This window comes from Chinchilla lanigera, unplaced genomic scaffold (genome assembly GCF_000276665.1).
Source record: "Chinchilla lanigera isolate Chin_1 unplaced genomic scaffold, ChiLan1.0 scaffold00081, whole genome shotgun sequence".
In the NCBI taxonomy this organism is placed as follows: Eukaryota; Metazoa; Chordata; class Mammalia; order Rodentia; family Chinchillidae; genus Chinchilla; species Chinchilla lanigera.
This window is the reverse complement of record NW_004955482.1, coordinates 8,987,406-9,007,651: the sequence shown is the minus strand read 5'-3', so window position 1 is coordinate 9,007,651 and position 20,246 is coordinate 8,987,406. Positions and strand designations below refer to the sequence as shown.

Here is a 20,246-nt window from a genome sequence, read left to right as displayed (position 1 = left end):
TATGCCCAGAGTTCAAACGGCGTCACTTCTGTTCTCGGGCAAAGCGAAGGCGGCCCAGACCAGTACAAAAGTCCCTTCACACGTGAGTTCTCTCCCCTGGTTATTTTCCGTGGCCCTGTCCTTCCTGAAACTACAGATAGGAGCCGTGGCTCCGTGCCCTCCAGATAACCTACCTTTCTCTCTGATGATGTCAATGAGTATATCGATCACGATGAATGTCCCTGTCCGGCCAATGCCAGCACTGTGAGCGAAAGGACGAGAGGCAGGGACAGAGGAGTCATTCGTGGGGGTCTTGCACACAAAACCAAGCTATTAACATTCATAGAAACAATGCCTGCTCCTGGGAGAATTTCTAAGATGGTCTCTCTATCTGCAAATATATTAGCAAAGAGCACAGGGCTTTGGGGTCAGCCTAGCCTACACCTGCAGCCCAGCCCTCCATGCAGTGTGCCAGAGGGCACCTCTCTGCCCCTCTGTCTCCTCACCTGTGAAGCGGGGACACAGGTACACACCCTACAGAGCTGTTGTGAGGTTCAAACGTGACTAATGGAGGAAAACACTGAGCTCAGAGGCTGGCGCCCACCTGGGCTCAATAAATGGTAGCTTAAAAAACCTGAACAAAAAAAGTTTCATGTGCATGTACTTGCCACCTGAGACTGGGGGTACCAAGCTTTGCCCCATATAATCAGGAAGCCAAAATTGGATCACCAGTAGCCACAAACTACAGAGGCCACACACGCTTTCTACTGAAGGCCTAAGCAGGAAGCAGTCAGAATTTCACAAAGCAGGCAAGTGTGGCACTGGGGGAAAGATTATGTCTTATTTCCATGACAGAAGAGAATTGAAGCACAGTCAGACATGAATCCTAAATTATTCTATTAAAAAACACACACAAAAAAAACTAGCTACACTGAGGGACCCTTGAGAACAAGGACTGGGGCCCAACCCACCGCCACCCCCAATATCTGACAGTCCTAGAAGGCCCATGAGAAACATACTTTGGGGTCCAAGTGTCCCTTAATGCAGTTCATCCACACCTCAAATAGACCTTAACGCTTTCCTACAGTTAAAGAGCTGGGGCAGGTAGGTAAAAACAAGCTCTGAAGCCAGGGCAGGCGGTGACTGTCACCTGCAGTGCACCACGACGGGGCCCGCGTCCATGATGCTCTCCTGCTTGTGGTGGACCTCCTCCAGGAAGTCCAGCACGCCCCCGGGGTCACTGGGCACACCGTGGTCCGGCCAGGTCCGAAAGTGGTATTGCCAGACCGTTCTCTCCGTATTCCCCTGGAGTAGAGCCAAGAAAAACCAGAACAGAATTAAATAAATCAAGGAGTCGAGGGACCACCTGGTTCCAAGCTATGCTAGATGCTGCTTAAGCCAGAGGACCAGAATCTCCCACACACCACCTGAAGGTCCTTCTCATCACTTTTTCCCAGCACACTGCTTCCGCAGGACCCGACGGGGCATCCTGCCTCTGTCATGAGAACTAAGACGCCTGGTAAGGCAATCTGCTCTGGGGGAAGGGCAAACCCGAACACCTCTTCGAAGCACCAACACAGGCAACGTCCCCTCCCTCCTCGGCCCAGTGGTACTCAGCTCCAGAGGCAACTATGTCCCTAGGGACTCAGGTCCCTTCGAGGAAACAGGTATCCCAAGACATCTGTCCCCCTTCGTCACCTCTTACACCCAAACCCCAGCAGGTACACACATGGGCTTCTATTATGGTATCACTGTATTTTAAACTCCTGTTTAGTGCTAAGTAGGTAAGACAACGAGCTCTCCAAGTCAGATAATGAGATCTGGGCTCAAAACCTAGGCATTCGCATGCACTATGGCACATCTCGCACCCACACTCTATTTGCAATAGGGGAACAGTGGTCTCTGCCTCTCCGTCACACACACACATGCGCAGAGTCCTGAAACACAGCCTCTGCCCAGCAGACGTAAGACTCCGGGCACTGTGGCCATCTGGAGGACAATGATAATTAATGAGGACCCACACTACAGAAGACTAAAAAGCATCACGATTCAGCGTGTATCCAAAGCAGGGCATGGGAACAGCACTACTCACTGCTATACTTCTTCCTAAGTACCTCAGGACAATCCAAGAAGCTGAGCGACACTTTTAAAAGGCATTTTTTTTAAAGACAGAGAGCTGGTAACTAGACCAACATCCACCACCAGTGAACTTTAGAACATCCAAGGAATCTGAGCCACAATTAAGATCTTTCTGCAAATTATATGCATTTAATTTGCTGAAGTCAAGGAGGAAAAAAAAATGCCTTGATGTTACTGAGTGACCTGAAAATCAGGCACTACGTGGGTCACAGAAGGCCAGCCAGGGAATGTGGGGCCAGCCCTGACCTCACAGCGCCGCCCACCCTCATCCTCAGTAAATGGCCAGTGAGGCCCTGCCCTTGCTCCTCCTCCCGGGCAGCCAGGGAGGTGGCTCCATGAGACCACAGACAGCAAAAGATTTGCAAACGAATGTCAAATGCTACGCAGAAAGCAGGAGCAGGATGGGTCCCATGTCAGTATCCACAGCAGGGTACAAAACACAAGCCCGTGCAACATGTCCCAGCCCCTGCTTCTCAGGAAGAGAGGGGAAAAGGTCATCGCTCCCACTGAGGGAAACTACTGCTCCCCAGAAACACTGAACAATGGGAAGCGAAGCCTACCTGGGCTCGTGGCCCGGCATCCCCCAAACCTGTCATTTCTATCTGACAGCCACTCTCTTCCGGCCCCTCCCCTACCTCTGACACAGACTGAACCTTCACGCCCTCGCATCGTCAGGAGACCTGCGCCCACTCCGGCCTCACGCACGCAGGCAGCCCCATCAGCGCCCAAACACAGCTGCACAGCTTCCTGCTCTCCTCCGGGAGCCACCGGGCTGCTGCACTCTTGCTTTCTACCCGCTTCCTCCCACCCTGTCCCTTCCTGATCCAGCGAGGACTCCATGGACCATGGTGACAGCTGCTCTCTACCACATGGCTCTGGCACCATGACCTCCTCGCCAGCCACTGTGGCACCCCGCTCCGCAGGCCTGGATGAACCACCTCCCATGTGCATCGTGCCCAAGGACCAGGGCACCCTTGCAGAAAAATCACACAACCAGGCGATGGGGGTCTAAACACGCACACCCCCATTTCCACCCGGCAGCAGCACTGCCCAGAAACTTCTGGATTTCTCGCCTTCTCTGCACAATGACTACTCCTACCTCTCCCCGAGTTCAAATATTCCATTTCTTCTCAGTCCCTTCAACTCCCAAGGGAGGGTCGTGCCTCACACCTCAGGGAGAACACAGAATAAACCCGCTCAGCTCGGCAGTGCCTTGGCATCTGGGGGCACCTGTTCCCCTGCCCTCTTTCTCGCAGAGAAGAAATGCCCCCATGGTGATCAAAACCAACCCCTCAGGATGCCTGCACCCCATCCCCACCGACTCCCGTCACATTCTGCTCCACCAGCTCCTCCGGCCACCCCTCTAATTTCCTCCCGCTGCCACTGCCCTGGTCAAGCCTGCCACCTTTACCATCCACCACAGCGCCACCTCCTCGGTCCTAATCCCCAGCCCTCTGGATGCAGCACTCCCGTCCCCTCCAGTCCTACAGGGCAGAGGTTTGATCCCAACATCCAGGAGGCTGAGGCAGGAGGATGGTGGGTCCGAGGCCAGGCTGGGCTACACGGTAAGGTCACTCAACGACTAGAATAAATGAATGAATGAATGAATGAATGTCCAAGTGCCTGGTAGACATCTCTACTCAGAGGCTTAGCCCAAAGTGTCCAAAATAAAATGAACCACAGCCCACACATCAGCACTTTGGTCAGCTTTCCTGCCACTCGTCCCAGCACCAAGGCCCACTCAAGACTCAACCCTCTGAGACACCTTGGATGCCTCTCCTCCCTGCAGTAACCAAATATCCCCGCAGGCTTCTCCCCAGGCATCATACCCACTGCTTCTCCTTTAGCTCATGCTGGCATTTTATGTAACATCCACTTGTAACAGAAGCACTGAGGTGCAACAAAAAAGAACTGATGAGGATTCTAGGTATGTGGAGAGGAGGCCAACAACCAAGACCACTATATGGACACCCCACAGCCTCCTGGGCTCCCTGGCTCCAGGCTCCCAGTCACCGTGGGTCCCACGCCCCACCCCAGGGCCAGCCGAGAGCTTCCCGTCCTGCTGCTTTGCACGGTTCACCTGACACAAGAACCAGCACAGGTTCTGAGCGGATCGATGGGTGGTAAAGTCCAAATTTCTCGGCACACAGTAAGACTCTTCCAACCTCTCTCTACCCAACTGTTTCCTCAACCCGGCCATCTCTGCTCCCCAAAGCCCATTTTCCTGCAGGCCCCACTTCAGTAATGCGGCTCAAACAACACCTCCTCCTGCAGGCCTGCTCCTTCCATCTCCTCCCTGGAAGCCCCACCCTAAAGGTGTGACTCTTGTAGCAGCACGCTCCAGCCAGAAGGACGCTCGGCCTTTGTGGTGTCAGGACACTTCAGCTGGGTTCTGTAGCCTGTGTCTGGTCTGTCTTCTCGCTGTTGTGTGAACAGGATTCCACAAGGGAAAAATCCGGTTTCCTTCACCTTTGTGTCTCCAAAAGACCTCAAGTAAGTACATTCCTCTAAAGAAATCAAAATGATTCCAAATCCAACCCTGCTTTATTCTGTAAAGTTACTACTGGTCTGTTATACTAATCCTGATGTATGAAATTTCATCACCAACAGACCTCAGGACCTCTGCACTTGCTGCCCTCTCTGTATGGCACCCTGCTCTTCTGACTCTCTGGATGCCTGGCTCCTCCAAATTAGGTCCTGGCTCAAGCATCACGTGCTGAGAGAGGCTCTCCCCATCCATTCCATCTGAGAACCCAGTCCCTCAAAAACATGTCATCCCGTAGCCTTCACAGACCTATCATAATGCAAAAGCTTAGTTGGTAGTACTTTCAGATCTGGAATTCTGCTTGGCCTGAGGGCAGGGACAATGCCTGTCATGTTCATAGTGTACCAGGAGCCTGAACGGTACCTGGCACATAAAAGGCACCAGACAGAGACTACGGAATCAACAATGCATGTGTGCTGCATGCCAACAGGGTAGTGCAGGACCTTGGGTGGCCACACAGCAAAGCAGTCAGCAAAGGCTCTAAGATACGACAATATACTTACTTGTCCAACCTTCGAGAGTTTAAGTTCTCTTAGCGTATAGTCATGAGCGGCACTCTCTTTGACATTCCTGACACGCATGACCCCATACTCTTTGAGAGCATACTCATCCGGCCAGTACTTGACACATTTGCTCTGGAAGAGAGCAGCAGAGGAAAGATTGTTAATCTCTACAGATGCTGAATAAAAGCTTGAGCCAGCAGCAAACAAGAGCTCAAATGTTGCTTAATGAGCATCACCATAGAAAGTGGCCTGCCTAGCATGCTAGGTCCATACAAAAGGAAAGAAAAAAGGTGTATATGGGACTAGATAGAGGGGAGAGAAAAGGAGCTGTGGCAGAATGGTCTGCTCCAAGCCACAAGTCATGAGAACCAAGGCTTATTTATTTAGCCCTCAAGAAAAAAGATGGTCGACCGCCTGTGATCCCAGTACTCTGGGAGGCTGAGGCATGAGGACTGCAAGTTTGAGCTCAGCCTGGGCAACTTAGCAAGACCCTGTCTCAAAATTTTAAAAATGGGGCTGCTTCTTCTACATCTAGATCCATCTCACAGCTACTACACACATCGCTTTCCCTGAACTGGCAATGCCAAGCCTGAGAACAGGTGGACTGAAGCTGGATGTAGCTTAACGTAAAGGCACTGGGTTTCAACCCCCAGTGCCATCACTGACCAGAACAAAAGGGTACAAAAATGGAGGGACCAAGCAAGTCAAGTGCTTGTAGCAGCCACTGACTTTTGCACGCTAGACGCCTGCCGGTTACTCTGCAGCAAACATGGGCAAGGACTCCAGAGGTGGAGGTGGACGGGCTGCCCGCGAGCCAGACTGTCTGGTTCACTTCCGCACCCGTGCAGGAGGACTCGTGCCTTACCTAACCCAAGTGTGAATAACTCTATCACAGAACGGCAGCTAGAGGCTTCTGCGCCAGCTGCTTCTTCTACATCCAGATCCGTCTCACAGCTACTACACACGTCACTTTCCCTGAACTGGCAACGCCAAGCCTGAGATAGCTGCTACCTTCGGGAACAGGTGGACTGAAAAATATGGCACCAAGGAAACTGTGCCTGCTACCAAAAAGGAAGCTATTGTGCTGAATGACAGATGAGTTTGTATCTATTTGGTGCTGTGTCCTGGACAAAAAAGGCTGTCTTATTCTGTTTTGTTTTGTTTTGTTTTGTTCCTGGACCGGTCACTCACACCACCTTCCAAACCCACCAAGATACAATTATCAGCAAATGAAATTCACCTTATGTATTAGGAAGACGAAGAAATGTACAGTTATACAACCAGCAGTAAGAGCACAGCTGCAGACATCCACGGTCAATGATTAAGTGAAAGAAAACAAACAAGATAGCAGGGAGGCCTACCAAAGGACATGGTGTCCTTATGACTATTATTCTGAATTCCACTCGGCCTCCAGTATTTGGTAGATCTAAACACCGTTCAAAGGATTTGATACAAATTACATTTTCCCCAAATATGCCCTTATAATACGGGCTGTAATCAATACTTTACCGGCCAATCAGTTCAGAGGATGGCTCCGGTCACCACAGAGACCTCAGTGGGGAACACAAAATTAAATCACGACTGTACTCATCTGCAGGCTGCTGCAGCCCTCATTCTGGTTCCCAAACTCTCGCGGAAACCCCGGCAAAGCAACACTAACTGTGAGGGTGAATACACTGTCTTTCACATTGAAGCACCGGGATCGAGGGGTGTCCCCAGCTGGCTTTCCTTCCATGCTCTGGGGACACAAGAGCAGGCTGTGTGAAAGGCCTGCAGGGAAGAGACAAGCCCACGCCTGGCGTGCCACCTCTCTACACCCCCGAAGTGAGGAGGAAAATGTGGAAGGAGACAGGGATGAGGTGGGAGGAACGCAGCAGGGCAATCTGGCCCGGGCCCCAACTGTTCTAGGAGCTTCCAGCAGCTCTGTGGATAGGGACTGATTTTTCACCCCTGCAGCAACATGAGACACATCCCCCCGCCCCAAGGGCTCTGAGAGCAGGCGACCTCATCCGCCTCCATCCAAGAAAGAAGCAGGACAGAGGCTTCCGCTCCCTTCCCGTATTCAGGCACCAACCTCTCACCTGAAGCAGGAACCGTGAAGACGCTGCGAGTGGGCCATTAATTCAAACCCACCTAAGGTTACTGCGGCTAGAGGAGGCCCTTGTTTCACAGTGCCCAGATTGGGCCCTCCAGCGGCGCAGAAAGGAACCAACCATGAGTACAACCGTGAAAATCCTATGAGGTCACACCGCCCTGCAGGCCTGATGTGCGAGTCACGGCAGGAGGGCTCAGATCCCACACCCCCGCCTGCCTCGGAGGCACCTGCTCGGGGCCACTGTTACCGTCCACCCACTTCTTAAACTAACGAAAGGGTATCGAGAACAGGACTCTGACTGGAAGAGAAACAGAAACAAAGGACTTCTGCCATTGTAACACCCCCGCCCTGGGGGCTGGGCCCACTTTGGGACAACGCAGAGGCTGCCTTTCCATAAGACTTGTCTGCTTTTCCCTAGGTGTGGGCTGTTGCGACTTCCAACACCCTGAAGCACAGTGCAGGGTGTGGGAGATGAGTTCTAGGTTACGCTGCGGTGAGAGTGCACTGGGACAGGCGTTCAAGAGGCGACAGGCAGTTTACTAGCATTTCCAGCATGCGCACTCTATGGCCCGCAACCCCTCCTCCTCACACGTTGCATGGGAAGGGACACCCAAGGCGTTCACTTCGGCACTGTATGTAAGAGCAAATCCCACGACGCCGAACATCTACAGCGTGACGGTTAAATAAATTATGACACACCCACACCACAGCGTACCACACAAGTGCTCACGAGAATGAGACAGGCCGCCAGGTACTAAGGGAGGGAGCAGGGCATGTACCTAGTGGGGAGGAAGAAAGCCACGACGCACAGTGAAGTCACCGTGTGCGAGCTCTGTTCAGTCGGGAAACAGTACACAGTGGGGCGCAGCTCAGTGGTACAGCACGTGATTAGCATGTGCAAGGCCCTGGGTCCCACACCCAGTGCCAAACATGAGAAAGAAAGGAAATAGTACTCCATGCTTCTAAAGGTGCGTACGCATAAAAAATGCCAAGGCGGCACTGTCAAAGAACAAAGAGCCAGCTGGGAAGGGGGCTTTTATGTGGGGGCACAGGGTGGCAGCAAGGGAGACTTTAACCTTCGCTACAACAGCCTGAGCATTCATGTGAATGTACCGTTTGCACAATTCAAATTACTTCTTAATTCTTCAAAGTGGTGAGAAGTGCAGGTTACATGAGCAGGAAACCACTGTCACTTCTCAGAGCTCTCGTCAGCCCCAGGGACCAGCTGGCCTCGTCTCCCTCCCTCTCTGCTTCTGGATACAACGGAGCAAGAGGGTGTGGACTCTCCCTCGTACCTTACCTAAACACTGCAAAAACGAGCAACACCAGCGACAGAATTCACAGGCAAAGACACTAACCGGCAAATGATGAAAAGACCCAAGTAAAACACGAGGTGAGGAGACCCACAACGTCTGCGAGGAGGAGTAAGCGCAGATTAAACACTGCGCAGCAAAAGACCAACCAAACTTCGGCAAAAAAGGTTACTCAAGATGGATCACAGACGGGAAAGAGAACCAAGTCAAATAAGCACGGCCCCAGAGGCTATGGGATGACTGGCGTTCTGGGACAGGGTGGGACCGGCTACATGTTTAAAGAATTGAAGGTGAACAATAACCACATCTGAAGAAAACTGTAAATCTAAAATCTAAGAAGCAACAGGAGTCCCAGCAAAAGACCATAAAGGAAATTATACCAAGACACATCTTAATCAATTTCATCTACTCCCTTTTCCCAAAGGGTCAGTAAAAGTGAGCTTAATTTGTTTATTCCATTTCTTTTCTTCCTTTTCTCTCTTTTAAGATACGGTCACCCTGTGTTTTCCAGGCTAGCCTTGAAGCCACAGCGATCCTCCTGCCTCAGCCTCCTGAGTGCTAGCATCACAGGCGTGCACCACGACAGCTGGCTTTGTTTATTACATTTACAACAAGGCCCACCTGACACATACAGTGCTTTAAAAATATTTTCTCTGGGCTGGGGCTGTAGCTCAGTGGTAAAGCGCTTGCCTCGCATACATGAGGCCCTGGGTTCGGTCCCTGGCGTGCTGAAAGAAAGAAAAAAAACTTTATCAGAAAAGATGAGCCTGTGTACCTTTCCTCGCTCCACTTCCTTCGTCGTCATGACGATCACACGAGAGTTCTCCTGGAACACCATTCGCCAAAAGTCGTTCACCGTGTTTTGCAGGCAGCCTTGTGTGGCAATGTAGCTCTTTTTGGGCTTTGAATTGTTGCACTTGGTTTCAAATTCAGGCTAGAAATTTAGGAAGAAAATCCTTCAGACATCTGAAAGTCGCCTTTGGAGTGAAAGAAGGATTTAAAACACAAAGTGAAGCTAGCAGCATGCGGCCGGAAGACACCGAGGAGAAGCAAACTCACCATGATGATGTTGGCGTTGATGTAGTCAGACACAGGCTCGTTGGGGTCACCGTCGTGGAGGACGACTCTGGTGTGATCAACTGCAAGGAAGAGAGAGCACAGTCCCGAAAGGACTCAGGCGGCCGCGGGGAGATCAGCTCATTCTTCCCCTAGGCCAGTCTCCAAACGCTTGGGCACCGCCAGACGCCTCCTAACGCTTTCGTCACCATCCCTTGTCTTGATGAGGGACTACAGGCTGCCGTGCGCAGAGGGGCGGGTGAGGGGTGGGTACAAAAAGGCCTTTACAATTTTTACGGGTGTGGTGGTGGTACTGGAGTTTGAACCAGAGCTTTCCACATGCTACACAAGCACTCTACCACCCAGCAGTACCCTCAGCCCCTTTTTAAATTTTATTGGACCAGTGTCTTGCTATATTGCCCAGGAAGGCCTGGGACCCTCGATCCTTCTGCCCCAGCCTCCCGAGTGACTGCAGTTACAGGTGCGCACCACTGTGCTTCACCTCCACATCATGTTTGTAACTTCTTGTGAGTTGAAAATCGTTTCAAACCAAAAAGTCTTTTGGCTTCTGTTTTTAAAAAGAAGATTAAACCAGGTGTGGCGCACGCCTGTAAATCCCAGCATTTGGGCAACTGAGGCAGGAGGATCACCAAGAGTTCAAGGCCAGCCTGAACTACACAGCAAAACAGGTCTCAAAAAAAAACCCAAATGTGGTGGCACACGTCTGTAATCCTAGCACTCAGGAGGCTGACGCAGAAGTTGAAGGCCAACCTAGGCTACACAGTAAGTTCAAGGCCATCCCCAACTACATAGCAAGACCCTGTTTCAAACCACCAAAACAGAAGATTAAAATACAGACAAATGATATACCTGAGATATGCTTCAAAGTAATTTTGGGAGCCAAGAGAAGTGAACCCAACGTACAAAAGAAACAAGATGGGGCTTGAGCTGATAACTGTTGAACCTAGGTGATGGAGATGGATGTGCATAGGTTTTGTCCACTTCTGAATATATTTCCGATTTTCCATAATAAAAATTTTTTAAAGTAAGGTAGAATAAAATACAGTATGTGAAAAACAAGATTCTGACAGTATCAACTAACCAAATTCTCTGCAAAAGTACATGATATAGGCAGTACTCAGGAGACTGAGTCAGCAGGAGGACTGCTATGAGTTCAAGGCCAACCTAGGCTACATAAGCAAGTTCAAGGCCAGCCTGTACTACATGGTGAAACTCTGTCTTAAAAAGAAAAAAAAAAAGTATATTAAGGGCATCAAAATCTGAGTGCTTTATCTAAGGGAACATATTTTACAATGGGAATGAGCAATACAGTTGTGTATCTTTATTAACAGAATCATGGCCGGACATGTGGCACACACCTGCAATCCCAGCACTTAGGAGGCTGACACAGGAGGATCCCTGAGTTTGAAGCCAGCCTGGACTACATATTGAGATCCTGTCCCAAAAACCAAAAAATAACCAAACAAAAAATAATAATAGAATCATGTTTTTTTGGCCTGGACTCCACATCTTTAAAGAGTTAAGATGTGGGCTGGGAATGTGACTCAGGGGAACGGTGCTTGTCTAGCATGTACCAGGCCCTGGGCACAGGCCTTAGCACTGCAGATGAAAAGAGAAATAAGTGAATCAGAGAAAATACCAGATTTGGACCATTAAGAGGGGAAAAGGCAGTATTATATTAAAAACTGCCAACTACTGTTGTACTGCTACAGCCCCTGAGCAGAAGTGAAAACTCAGACTTAAAAAGAACCCCGCTTCCCCAAGGACATCAGGGTCTGCTGTAGCTCTAACCACTTCTCTGCAAACTCCCCATCCCCTCTGCTCAACATGAGAAACACCTCCATGTCCACCTCTCATCTGCTCCCACCCGAGGCCCCGTGCATGTGATATACACGGGTGCCAGGCACATGTACATACATACGCAGCAAGAGAAAATGTCAACGCTTTGTGCACACCCACACTGGGTCTATAATAACTGACAAAGTCACTCTGACCTGAAGAGGCATGTGAGTGTTGCTCTCCAAATCTGACAGTGCACCTCAATAAATAAACATCCTGAACACTGAAATATATCTACACTCATGTGTAAGATGGCTCTAAACAAGGCTTATTTTTCTTTTTTTGGTACTGGGAATTGACCCAGGACCTTGCACTTGCCAGGCAGGTGCTGTGCCACTGAGCTAGCCCAACAAGGCTTACTTTTAAGCTAGTTAAATATATTACTGTACACATGTATTGCCATCAATCAATGTATCAGCTGAAAATTTTTCTTTTACATGAGGGATATAAATAAATATGTGCTCTAAATATCCTTCCCCTCCCTCCAGTGCACCAGAGCTGTTCCTCCCACTTACTACTCCTTGCACACTTGTTAAAATCGTCTATGAAATGGGGACGATGAGAATGCCTGTTCCGTGCGCATGTGGCATGGATTAAGTGACATCAACATGCAAAGCACCAGGCAGAGCTGGACCTTTGCAGAGGGGAGCGAGGACTAGAGTCACGCCATTTCTGAGCTCCTCATCCAAGCTGTTATGGTTTATACTTAAATGTACCCAACCGCCTCGCATGCTCACAGGCAGGGTTCTGGAAGGTGACTGGATTACTGGGGCCTATAGCTGGCTTGCTGTTAGGAGCTGGGCCCCAGGTGGAAGAGGTGGGCCCACGGGGGTGTGTGGCCTAGAGGTTTCTCTCCCTCCCTGGCTCCTCCCTCACTCCCTGCTTCCTGTGCGCTGTGCTGTGAGCCGCTCTGCTCCGCCAGGCCCCTGTGCCCCGCTGCCCTGCCTCGGAGCCAGCCAAGTATGGACTGAAACATGAGCCAAAGGAAACCTCTCCTTAAATTGTGGGTGTTGGTCACTGTGTCTCAGTGACAAGAAAGTGACTGACACACAAGGTTGACATCTTTCCAGGCTCTTTTTCCCTTGCGGTTCAGCTTGGGCCCTGCCGGCAGTATCTGCACGCTAAGGGAGTCTGGGGTTCTCTTCCAAGTGGAGGGTAGGTATGCGCCCTTATCTCTAGGAACTGCAGCCTACAGAACAGCTGAAAGAGCCCCAGTAGTTGGCCTGCTTCCCAAGATTCAGGTCTGCCTTACCCAAACTCATGAGCCTCAGAATGGAAAGCAAGGGCACCAACCTTGGGCTCTGTGGCCTTGGGCCTGATTGGCACTGAACAGTCACAGCCTCCAGATTATGACACTCAGGGAGACTAAAAACTGACCTAACAGAAGGAAATGACCTTCTAGACAAGGCCTTCGAGTGGCAGTGTTACTCAGGAACCAGCAACCCAGAAACGGAATGAAGTCATCCACCCCCACCACAGCTGACACAGTGGACACTGCTTGGAATGTGAGTGGCTAAGGTCAAAGATCTGTTAACAGGAGCACACAGCCCCCGGGACTCAGTGACAAAGACTGAGGCAGGACGTGACACTTACAGGGCAGGATATTTTTGTATCGGTTTTTGTTTTTATTTTCTTGCCTCTGGCCCTCTTTTCGGCTGTAGAGCAGTTTACACTCCTGTTGCTGCAGCGTCTAGAAAGGAAGAAAAGTAAGTATTACCATGCGCCAGGAACACATACAAACAAGCAAGCCGGCCAGCCTGGCTCTGAGCTGCTTTAAGGAACTCACTGCTGGAAATGTCAAGAGTCCACGGAAAGCTGCGAGAACGCCCATCTGCATGCTGCAAGGCAAAAACACTGCAAGCACACACATCCAAAAGCAAAGGGCTCGCGGCAGAAAACTACTGTCCATTCATACAAAAGGATGCCCTGTGGCCGTATAAAGACGTTCTAGGAAAATGCTTATTGTCTTGGAAAGATGGTCTGAATTCAATGAAAGGAAGAGCCAGACATCTTTCACAACAGTGCAACATCAGCCACATGTCTGCCTTCACCTACGTCCCCAAGAAATGGCAGAAGAACACACCAAAAAGGTAACGGTGATCCGTGTTTTCAAGGTAGTGGGATTATGAAGCCCTCTTCTTTTGTCTTTCTCCCCTAAATTTCCTCCAGTGGTAAACAGAAAGCCAAAGTAATCAGGAATGGACGCCAATGAACACTGGTGTGGAGCTCACAAATAATCCATGTGGCCCACGCTCCCGAGGAGTTTATGACCTGCTTCCTATGGGCGACTGATTCAGAGCCGGCTGAGTGTGCTGGGGAGGATGAGACGGGCAGTGCTGCTGCCGCTCGGTGGTGCGCATGTTGCTCTGCCAGCGAAGCTTCAGAGTCCTCCTAGGCCAACACCTTGAGTCAGTGCCGCAGGCTGCCAGCCCATGTCTGCTCAGAAACCCACGCCCAGGAGGGACCCCAGCGGGACCTGGCAGTGTGAAGGGGACCCAGGGGGAGAGAGGCGGGATGTGAGCACCAAGGCACTCGGGGTCCCAAACCAAGCAGAGGAAGTGAAGTGGGAAACGGGACCAGGACGGGAGAGAGACTCCACCGGGCAGCCCAGCAGGGCGAGGGGAGGGGACCTGAGGAAGCAAAGAGGACAAGGGCGGCATCAGACCCTAGGAGGGACAAGCCAGGCTGAGGCGTACTCAAGGAGCGGGTTCACTTCATTTACAAGAAGTGCCTCTTCAAGGGACCCCTGGCTTCCAACAGGCTCGTTTTCTCTGTGTGCTTCTGTAGTGCTGGGCTCGAGCCCAGGGCCTCTAACAAGCCACACCCCAGCCCCCAGGGCTGGGTTTTAATGGGAAATCACAAATCGGCAAATCAAGAAAGTGAAAGCAAGCTAAAAAAAAATACCCAACTGTTTCTTCTACAAAATGCCAAAAAGGCCACCCTGAAAGATTTCTACAGAAGAGGCAGTCCGTATTTCACAACACCGCAACCCCTGTGTTACTTTTATTTCATTTGTCTGAATTTCAAAGGCAGGTATAAAAGTCAGGATTTTAAATTGGTATTTGACTCTTGGCTTCAAAACACAATATTCAGCCCTGACACAAAATTCATAACCGAAGTGTTCAGCTGGCTAAAACCTGGACAGAAGTAAAACATGACGCACGGAGAACTCTGACACCAACACGGGCACTCAGATGCTGGAAATGAGCGAGTACAGTAATTAAAGTCACCTGCCTTCTGCAAGCTGCATTTCCGGGAACTGGCAATTTGGGTGCATGAGGGAGGAGGGTCGCTCCTGATTTTTACACAGGTCACTAAGGTGAAGATCAAAAGGAAATTCAAACATTGACCTGAATCGGCGATTTAAGAATCAACCAAGCTGATGAAGTGAAATGACATCCAGGGACGTGGAAATAATGAGCAGCCCAGGTGGAAACAAACTCCACAGCATTCTAGCCTCCTGACGCTTCCTGTGTGGAAAGCACGCAGCCAGTCCATCTATAAAGTGGGTCACCTTGCTTCCTGGTGAATCACCTTACACTTGTCCTCTCCAAGGCCAATTTCAGGAAGTACACAAGCAGAAGACGGTTGCTGCTATTAAACCGTTACTGTGACATGAACTGCACAGCCTTGCTACTCTGCATGTGGTCTGTAGGCCAGTGACATCGGCATCACCAGGAAGCTGGTTAGAGACACAGGAGTAGCCTGGGCATAAGAGTCACCCCTTTCATCCCAAGTCTGCAGGAGGCTGAGGCAGGAGAACCTCAAGTTCAAGGCTAGCCTGGGTCTATGTAAAACCCTGTCTCAAAATAGAAAGGGCTGGGGATATAGGTCGGTGGTAGGGCACTCGCCTAGCATGCCCAGGCCCTGGCATCAGTCACCTGTACCACACACACAACCCTATTAGCTACTTCAAAACAGCCAACTGATTGCTGCAAGCATAGTAAGTTGCTTCACGGTGTCACAGGATATCAGAACGTTCTCCTCCGTCCACCTGCACCCCTGTACCTGTTAACCATCCTCTCCACAGCCCCCTCTCCCACACTCTTCCCAGGCTCTGGGAAGCACAACCCTACCTTCCATGCCTTTGAGATCAACTTTGGCCTCTACGTACAAGTGAACAATCCTGGCTCCGTCTTTGCAAGCTCTCACTAGAGAGCTAGAGACCGCCTCACCGTGTCAGGAACCGGCTCAGCATCCAGCACACAGCGGGCACAGGATGTGCAGAATGAGCAAATGAAGAGGAGGAGGAGGAGAGATGGGGCGGGAGGAAGAGAGAGGGCACAGGGACAAACCCCAGACCGCAGGTGAAGCCTGGGCACTACGGGCCCCGCCCTTGGAATCACCATAGGCGAATACCAGAGCAGCATTCCCCAGGCTTCAGTGACTCCAAAAGCACCTCAAGATGCTCTGCCATCTCTGCACACCACCCATAACATCACTTGTTTTCTTAAACTGACTTCTCTTTTCTCTCTGTAAGACTGATTTGTGAAGGAAACATGGAACCTGCATACACGAGAACCAGGACCACCTGCTGCCCATGGCAAGCAGCATGTTCTCAGATCCCAACAGGGGAGGCCTGAGGCTTCCTGGAAAAGACAATCTTAGCCAAGAATCACCTCACACACACCCTCAGCCCATGAAATCCAACGTTCCAGGGCAGGGGAGTCCTCATTGCTCTCCACAGCATCTGGGCTGGACCCCCCACCGTGTCTGCCCGCGGCTCCCTCACCCTGCATTAAGTTCCCAGTGTGTCCTCCAGATGGACTTGAGGTTTGAACAGTGTGCAGTCAAGTCAGGAGCTGGGCCCCAGAGACTCCCTCAGAAGGCAGCCTGGCACCCGCCCGCCCAGGCACAGTTGGCCGCTGACTGCCGGCAGCTGGCAGCTGTCGAGGACTAATAACGGCTAATGGTGCATCTCTCCCAGCTCCTTCCTTAGTGCTGTCAGCCCATCCTCAGTGGCGCCTGGGGCACAAGCTGCCTAAACACATTTCATTCTCAGCAGAAGGCAGCCGTCCATCTGCATGAGACTGCACATCAAAAGCTCTCAGAAACTGTGACCACGCACACTCTGCCCCCAGAGGCTCCCTAGCTGCGCCTGAGATCGGCAGCTACCATCGCTAAGGGGCACTTCCTCCCAGCACCGTGGCTCCAAGAGCAGGAAGCATGTCCAAGGTCCCTGCCCTTGAGGATACATCCTGCTCTGGTTCATCTTCACAGCCTCCTCACCAGCAGATCCTGGGGGCACAAAAAGCTGCTAACGACCTGTCACAGAGTTTCCAACCACATTGCCCAGGGCCTCGGCAGGGATGCTAATCATATGGCTTGAGACAGGTAGCAAAAAAGATGTGAAGCTGGGGCCCAGGCTGCAAGATACCTCATTTTCCCAAGAAATACAACGAAGTATCTGCACCAAATCTGGAACGTGCCAAAGACCTGCCACTAATTACAGTCACTTGGCTGCATGAGCCCAGGCAGAGCCAGAACCAGAGACTGCAGCAAACGACTCACCCAAAGCCTTGACCCATGGTGGGCTCCTAGCAGTGGGCAGCAGCACTACCAAGTGTGGAAGGGAACCATCTCGTACGTCCACAGCCATTCAGCACCCCTGCACTCCACCCTACACCCCTGCCAACCGAATGCCAAGAGCAGCAGCTCCCATTACTGACAAGCAAAACAGACCCATAGACTTCCAAAGCTCTCTGACCACAAACCACTGTACCTGGCAGCTGACTAGCATTTCCTGAGTGAACCTGGAGGAAGAGAATCCAGGAGAGGGGCAGGCAGCAAACAACTCTGCAGAGCCGGGGGTCTCCAGGCACCGTGAGGATGCTGCAGAGAAGGGCTTGCACCGCTCCGAGCAACAGGCCAAATCAGTAGGGGTGGGGCAGGGCGGAGGTGCCGCTGGGCTGGAGATGGGGCTCAGGTGTACAGCACTTGCCGAGCACGTGCAAGGCCCCCGCCACCGTGCCCAGCACCACAAAGGAGATAAACACGTATATACACACATACTAAAGACTATTAGGGCCAGAGCAAGCCATTGAACTACTCTGTATATGTGCTGTGACTGAGGAGTGAACCCAGGTCATTTCACCAGCTACATTCCCCACTCTGTTTATTTTTTCAGACAACGTCACACAAAGTTGCCCAGGCTGGGCCCAAACTTGCAATCTTTCTTCTGCCTTAGCTTCCCAGAGTGCTGGGATTACAAGCATGCACCACCCACGTCCAGATGGGTTACTGTACTTTTAAAGCCAAAGCTATATCAGCACAGTGGCATAAGTCTGTAACCCCAGCTACTTGGGAGATTATAGTTCAAGCCAAACCTGAACAACTTAGTAAGACCTTGTCTCAAAACAAAAACTTTTCCAAAGGACTGGAACAGCTCACTGGCATAGAGAACCTAGCACGTGCAGGCCCTAGCTTCAATCCCCAGGAGGGGAAAGAAGATACAGGATACAGATACTGAACAAGGAGGGGGCAGGATGAAGAGGGAGGTAACAAGATTTAACAAAAAGCTGGTGCCAGCCATGGTGGCGCACGCCTGTAATCCCAGCCCTCAGGAGGCTGAGGCAGGAGGATTGTTGTGAGTTCGAGGTCAGCCTGGGCTTCACAGTGAGTTCAAGGCCAGCCTGAACTGCATAACAAGACCCTGACTCAAAAAAAAGCTAGTAAATGTTACGGGCAGGTGTAGTTCATTATACTGTTTTCTCTATTTATTGAGTCTGTTTGAAATTTTCCACAATAAAAGAAAGCTTTTATAAACAAATTAATAATAAATAAAACATAAAAATGCCTAAGAATACCCCATCCCCAATGGTGCCTGTGGCCTCTTGGAAGGAAAGTTGCTGAGACAAGCTGTGAGACAGAGCTTCTCTGGTTTTGATGTCATAAACAACTACACATAACTACTCAAAAGAGAGCAGTGACCCCCCAGCCAGATCAAAAAGCAAGCTTTCCACTGGGCTGAATCCACTCCTCTCAGCAAAAGGGTGCTGTAACGTCCCAGCTAGCCTCTTCATCATCCCCAGCACTGAGCCCGCACGGCAGGGCCTGTCACCCTGCAGTGGCTTTGGGAGCAGCTCCTCCTGAACGAGTCCACAGCATCCTTCAGGAATGACGGAGTCACTGGAGACATCTCCAGCAAAGGTCCCGACCAACCAACAAGCACTAAGGAGGCGCCACTGCGGTCCTTTCCAGGGCCTTGGGTAAGCTAAGCAGCTTCCTTTTCTCCAAGCAAGTGCCACAGAGGTAAGAAAACCAATTCAAAGGCACGGTCCCAGAGGAGAACAAGCCCTACTGCAGGGAACAGCAGCAAAGAACACGAAGTGGGCTGGGGGCAAGTGAAGCACATACCTAGCATGCACGAGGCCCTCAATTCCATCTCCACCACTGCAATGGAAGAAAGAGCCAAGAGGGGCTGGGGATTTAGCTCAGCGGCACAGTGCCTGCCTGGCAAGCGCAAGGTCGTGAGTTCGATTCCCAGTACTGGAAAAAAAAGAAAGAGCCAAGATAGCCCCCCTACTCAGTCTGGACTAGAGACGGAGACCCTGACTCAAAAATACAATCAGCTGGGTATGGTGGCACATATCTAATCCAAGCACTCTGGAGGCTGAAGCAGAAGGATCACCATGCGTTCAAGACCAGCCTGGGCTCCACAGTAAATTCAAGGTTGGTCTGAACTACATGGCCAGACCCTCTCTCAAAAAAAAAAACGAACAAGCAAACAAAAAAAGCACCAGCTCTGGGGATGCAGTGTGTGCTTTCCCTACCCACATACTCAGCGCAATGCAGTTTCCTTCTGTCCCCTAAGACCAGAAAGACACTGGGAACGAAAAATCAAAAGGACTTGGCAAATGGCAAGAGTGGGAGGACAGTGTGTCAAGGGACACTGAAGATCACAGCCTACAGGGCCAGAATGAATGTGCAACCAGGGTAAACCCCCGTAATGTTCGGCTTGAGGGAGGAAATAACAGGTCTTACTGAGAATGCTTGAATTTGGGGAGAGACAACAGCCAAGAAGAAATGTGAAATAGATCATTCAAAAGATAAAACCAGAGCTCAGAAGGGACTTCAACTTTAGGGTAATTAGAACAGGATGAGAACTGGATGGAGGTTTTCCCCCAGAGCAGTGAGTTTAAACTTCTCAAGGAGCCAGCTGGATCCTAGAGAACCCCCAAGTTAGCTGGTGAGAAGAAAACACAAAGAACGACAAGCCACACACAAGGGGGAAAGGAATAAAGCCAGGATGATCGAGTTGCTGCAGGTCAGAGAAGCCAAGCAAAAAACTGTGGGAAGCACCCGATATTCTCACAAGCAATATAAGAGGGAGGCGGAGAAACAACTGCAAGAATTACCAACAAGAAATCTGCTTATGGCCAGATACCGTGGCAGATGCCTGTAATCCCAGCACTCAGGGAGACTGAGGCAAGAGAGCAAAATTTCAAGCCTAGCCTAGGCAATTTACCAAGACCTTATCTCCAAAAAATAAAAATGGGCTGGGAATATGGGAGGGGACACTATGAATGAGTATGAACAAACGAAGGAATGGCACTTGTGTCTCCCCAGAGTGTCAATGTAGTCCATGGGAAGAAGGTGCATCGCAAGGGTGCAGGAGGAAGGAGCCGAGAAGAGATGCAGGCTGCGGCCCTGAGCCACTCTATGGGGCAAGAACAGGTCATCTAAAAGCAAAGGGGAAAGGCTAAGCAGATACAGAACCTTCAGATCTTAAACTGCCCGTACAGAAGTCAAGCAGC

At 50.8% G+C, this 20,246-nt stretch overlaps 1 protein-coding gene across 5 annotated transcripts in view; it reads right to left on the bottom strand.

Annotated features, from left to right (window-relative positions):
- Positions 1-20,246, bottom strand: part of Ptpn11 (protein tyrosine phosphatase, non-receptor type 11) — a 96,497-nt gene that overhangs the window by 23,579 nt on the left and 52,672 nt on the right. For 4 of the 5 annotated variants that reach the window (XM_005403198.2, XM_013503715.1, XM_005403196.2 and 1 more), the window contains 6 exons: positions 13,084-13,180; positions 9,634-9,713; positions 9,350-9,508; positions 5,167-5,298; positions 1,130-1,296; positions 174-241 (listed from right to left, as the gene is read on the bottom strand). In XM_005403198.2, coding sequence (XP_005403255.1) covers positions 174-241; positions 1,130-1,296; positions 5,167-5,298; positions 9,350-9,508; positions 9,634-9,713; positions 13,084-13,180 — 703 coding nt within the window. The remainder of the gene's footprint in view (positions 1-173; positions 242-1,129; positions 1,297-5,166; positions 5,299-9,349; positions 9,509-9,633; positions 9,714-13,083; positions 13,181-20,246) is intronic. The other variant, XM_005403197.2, reaches the window with a different exon arrangement.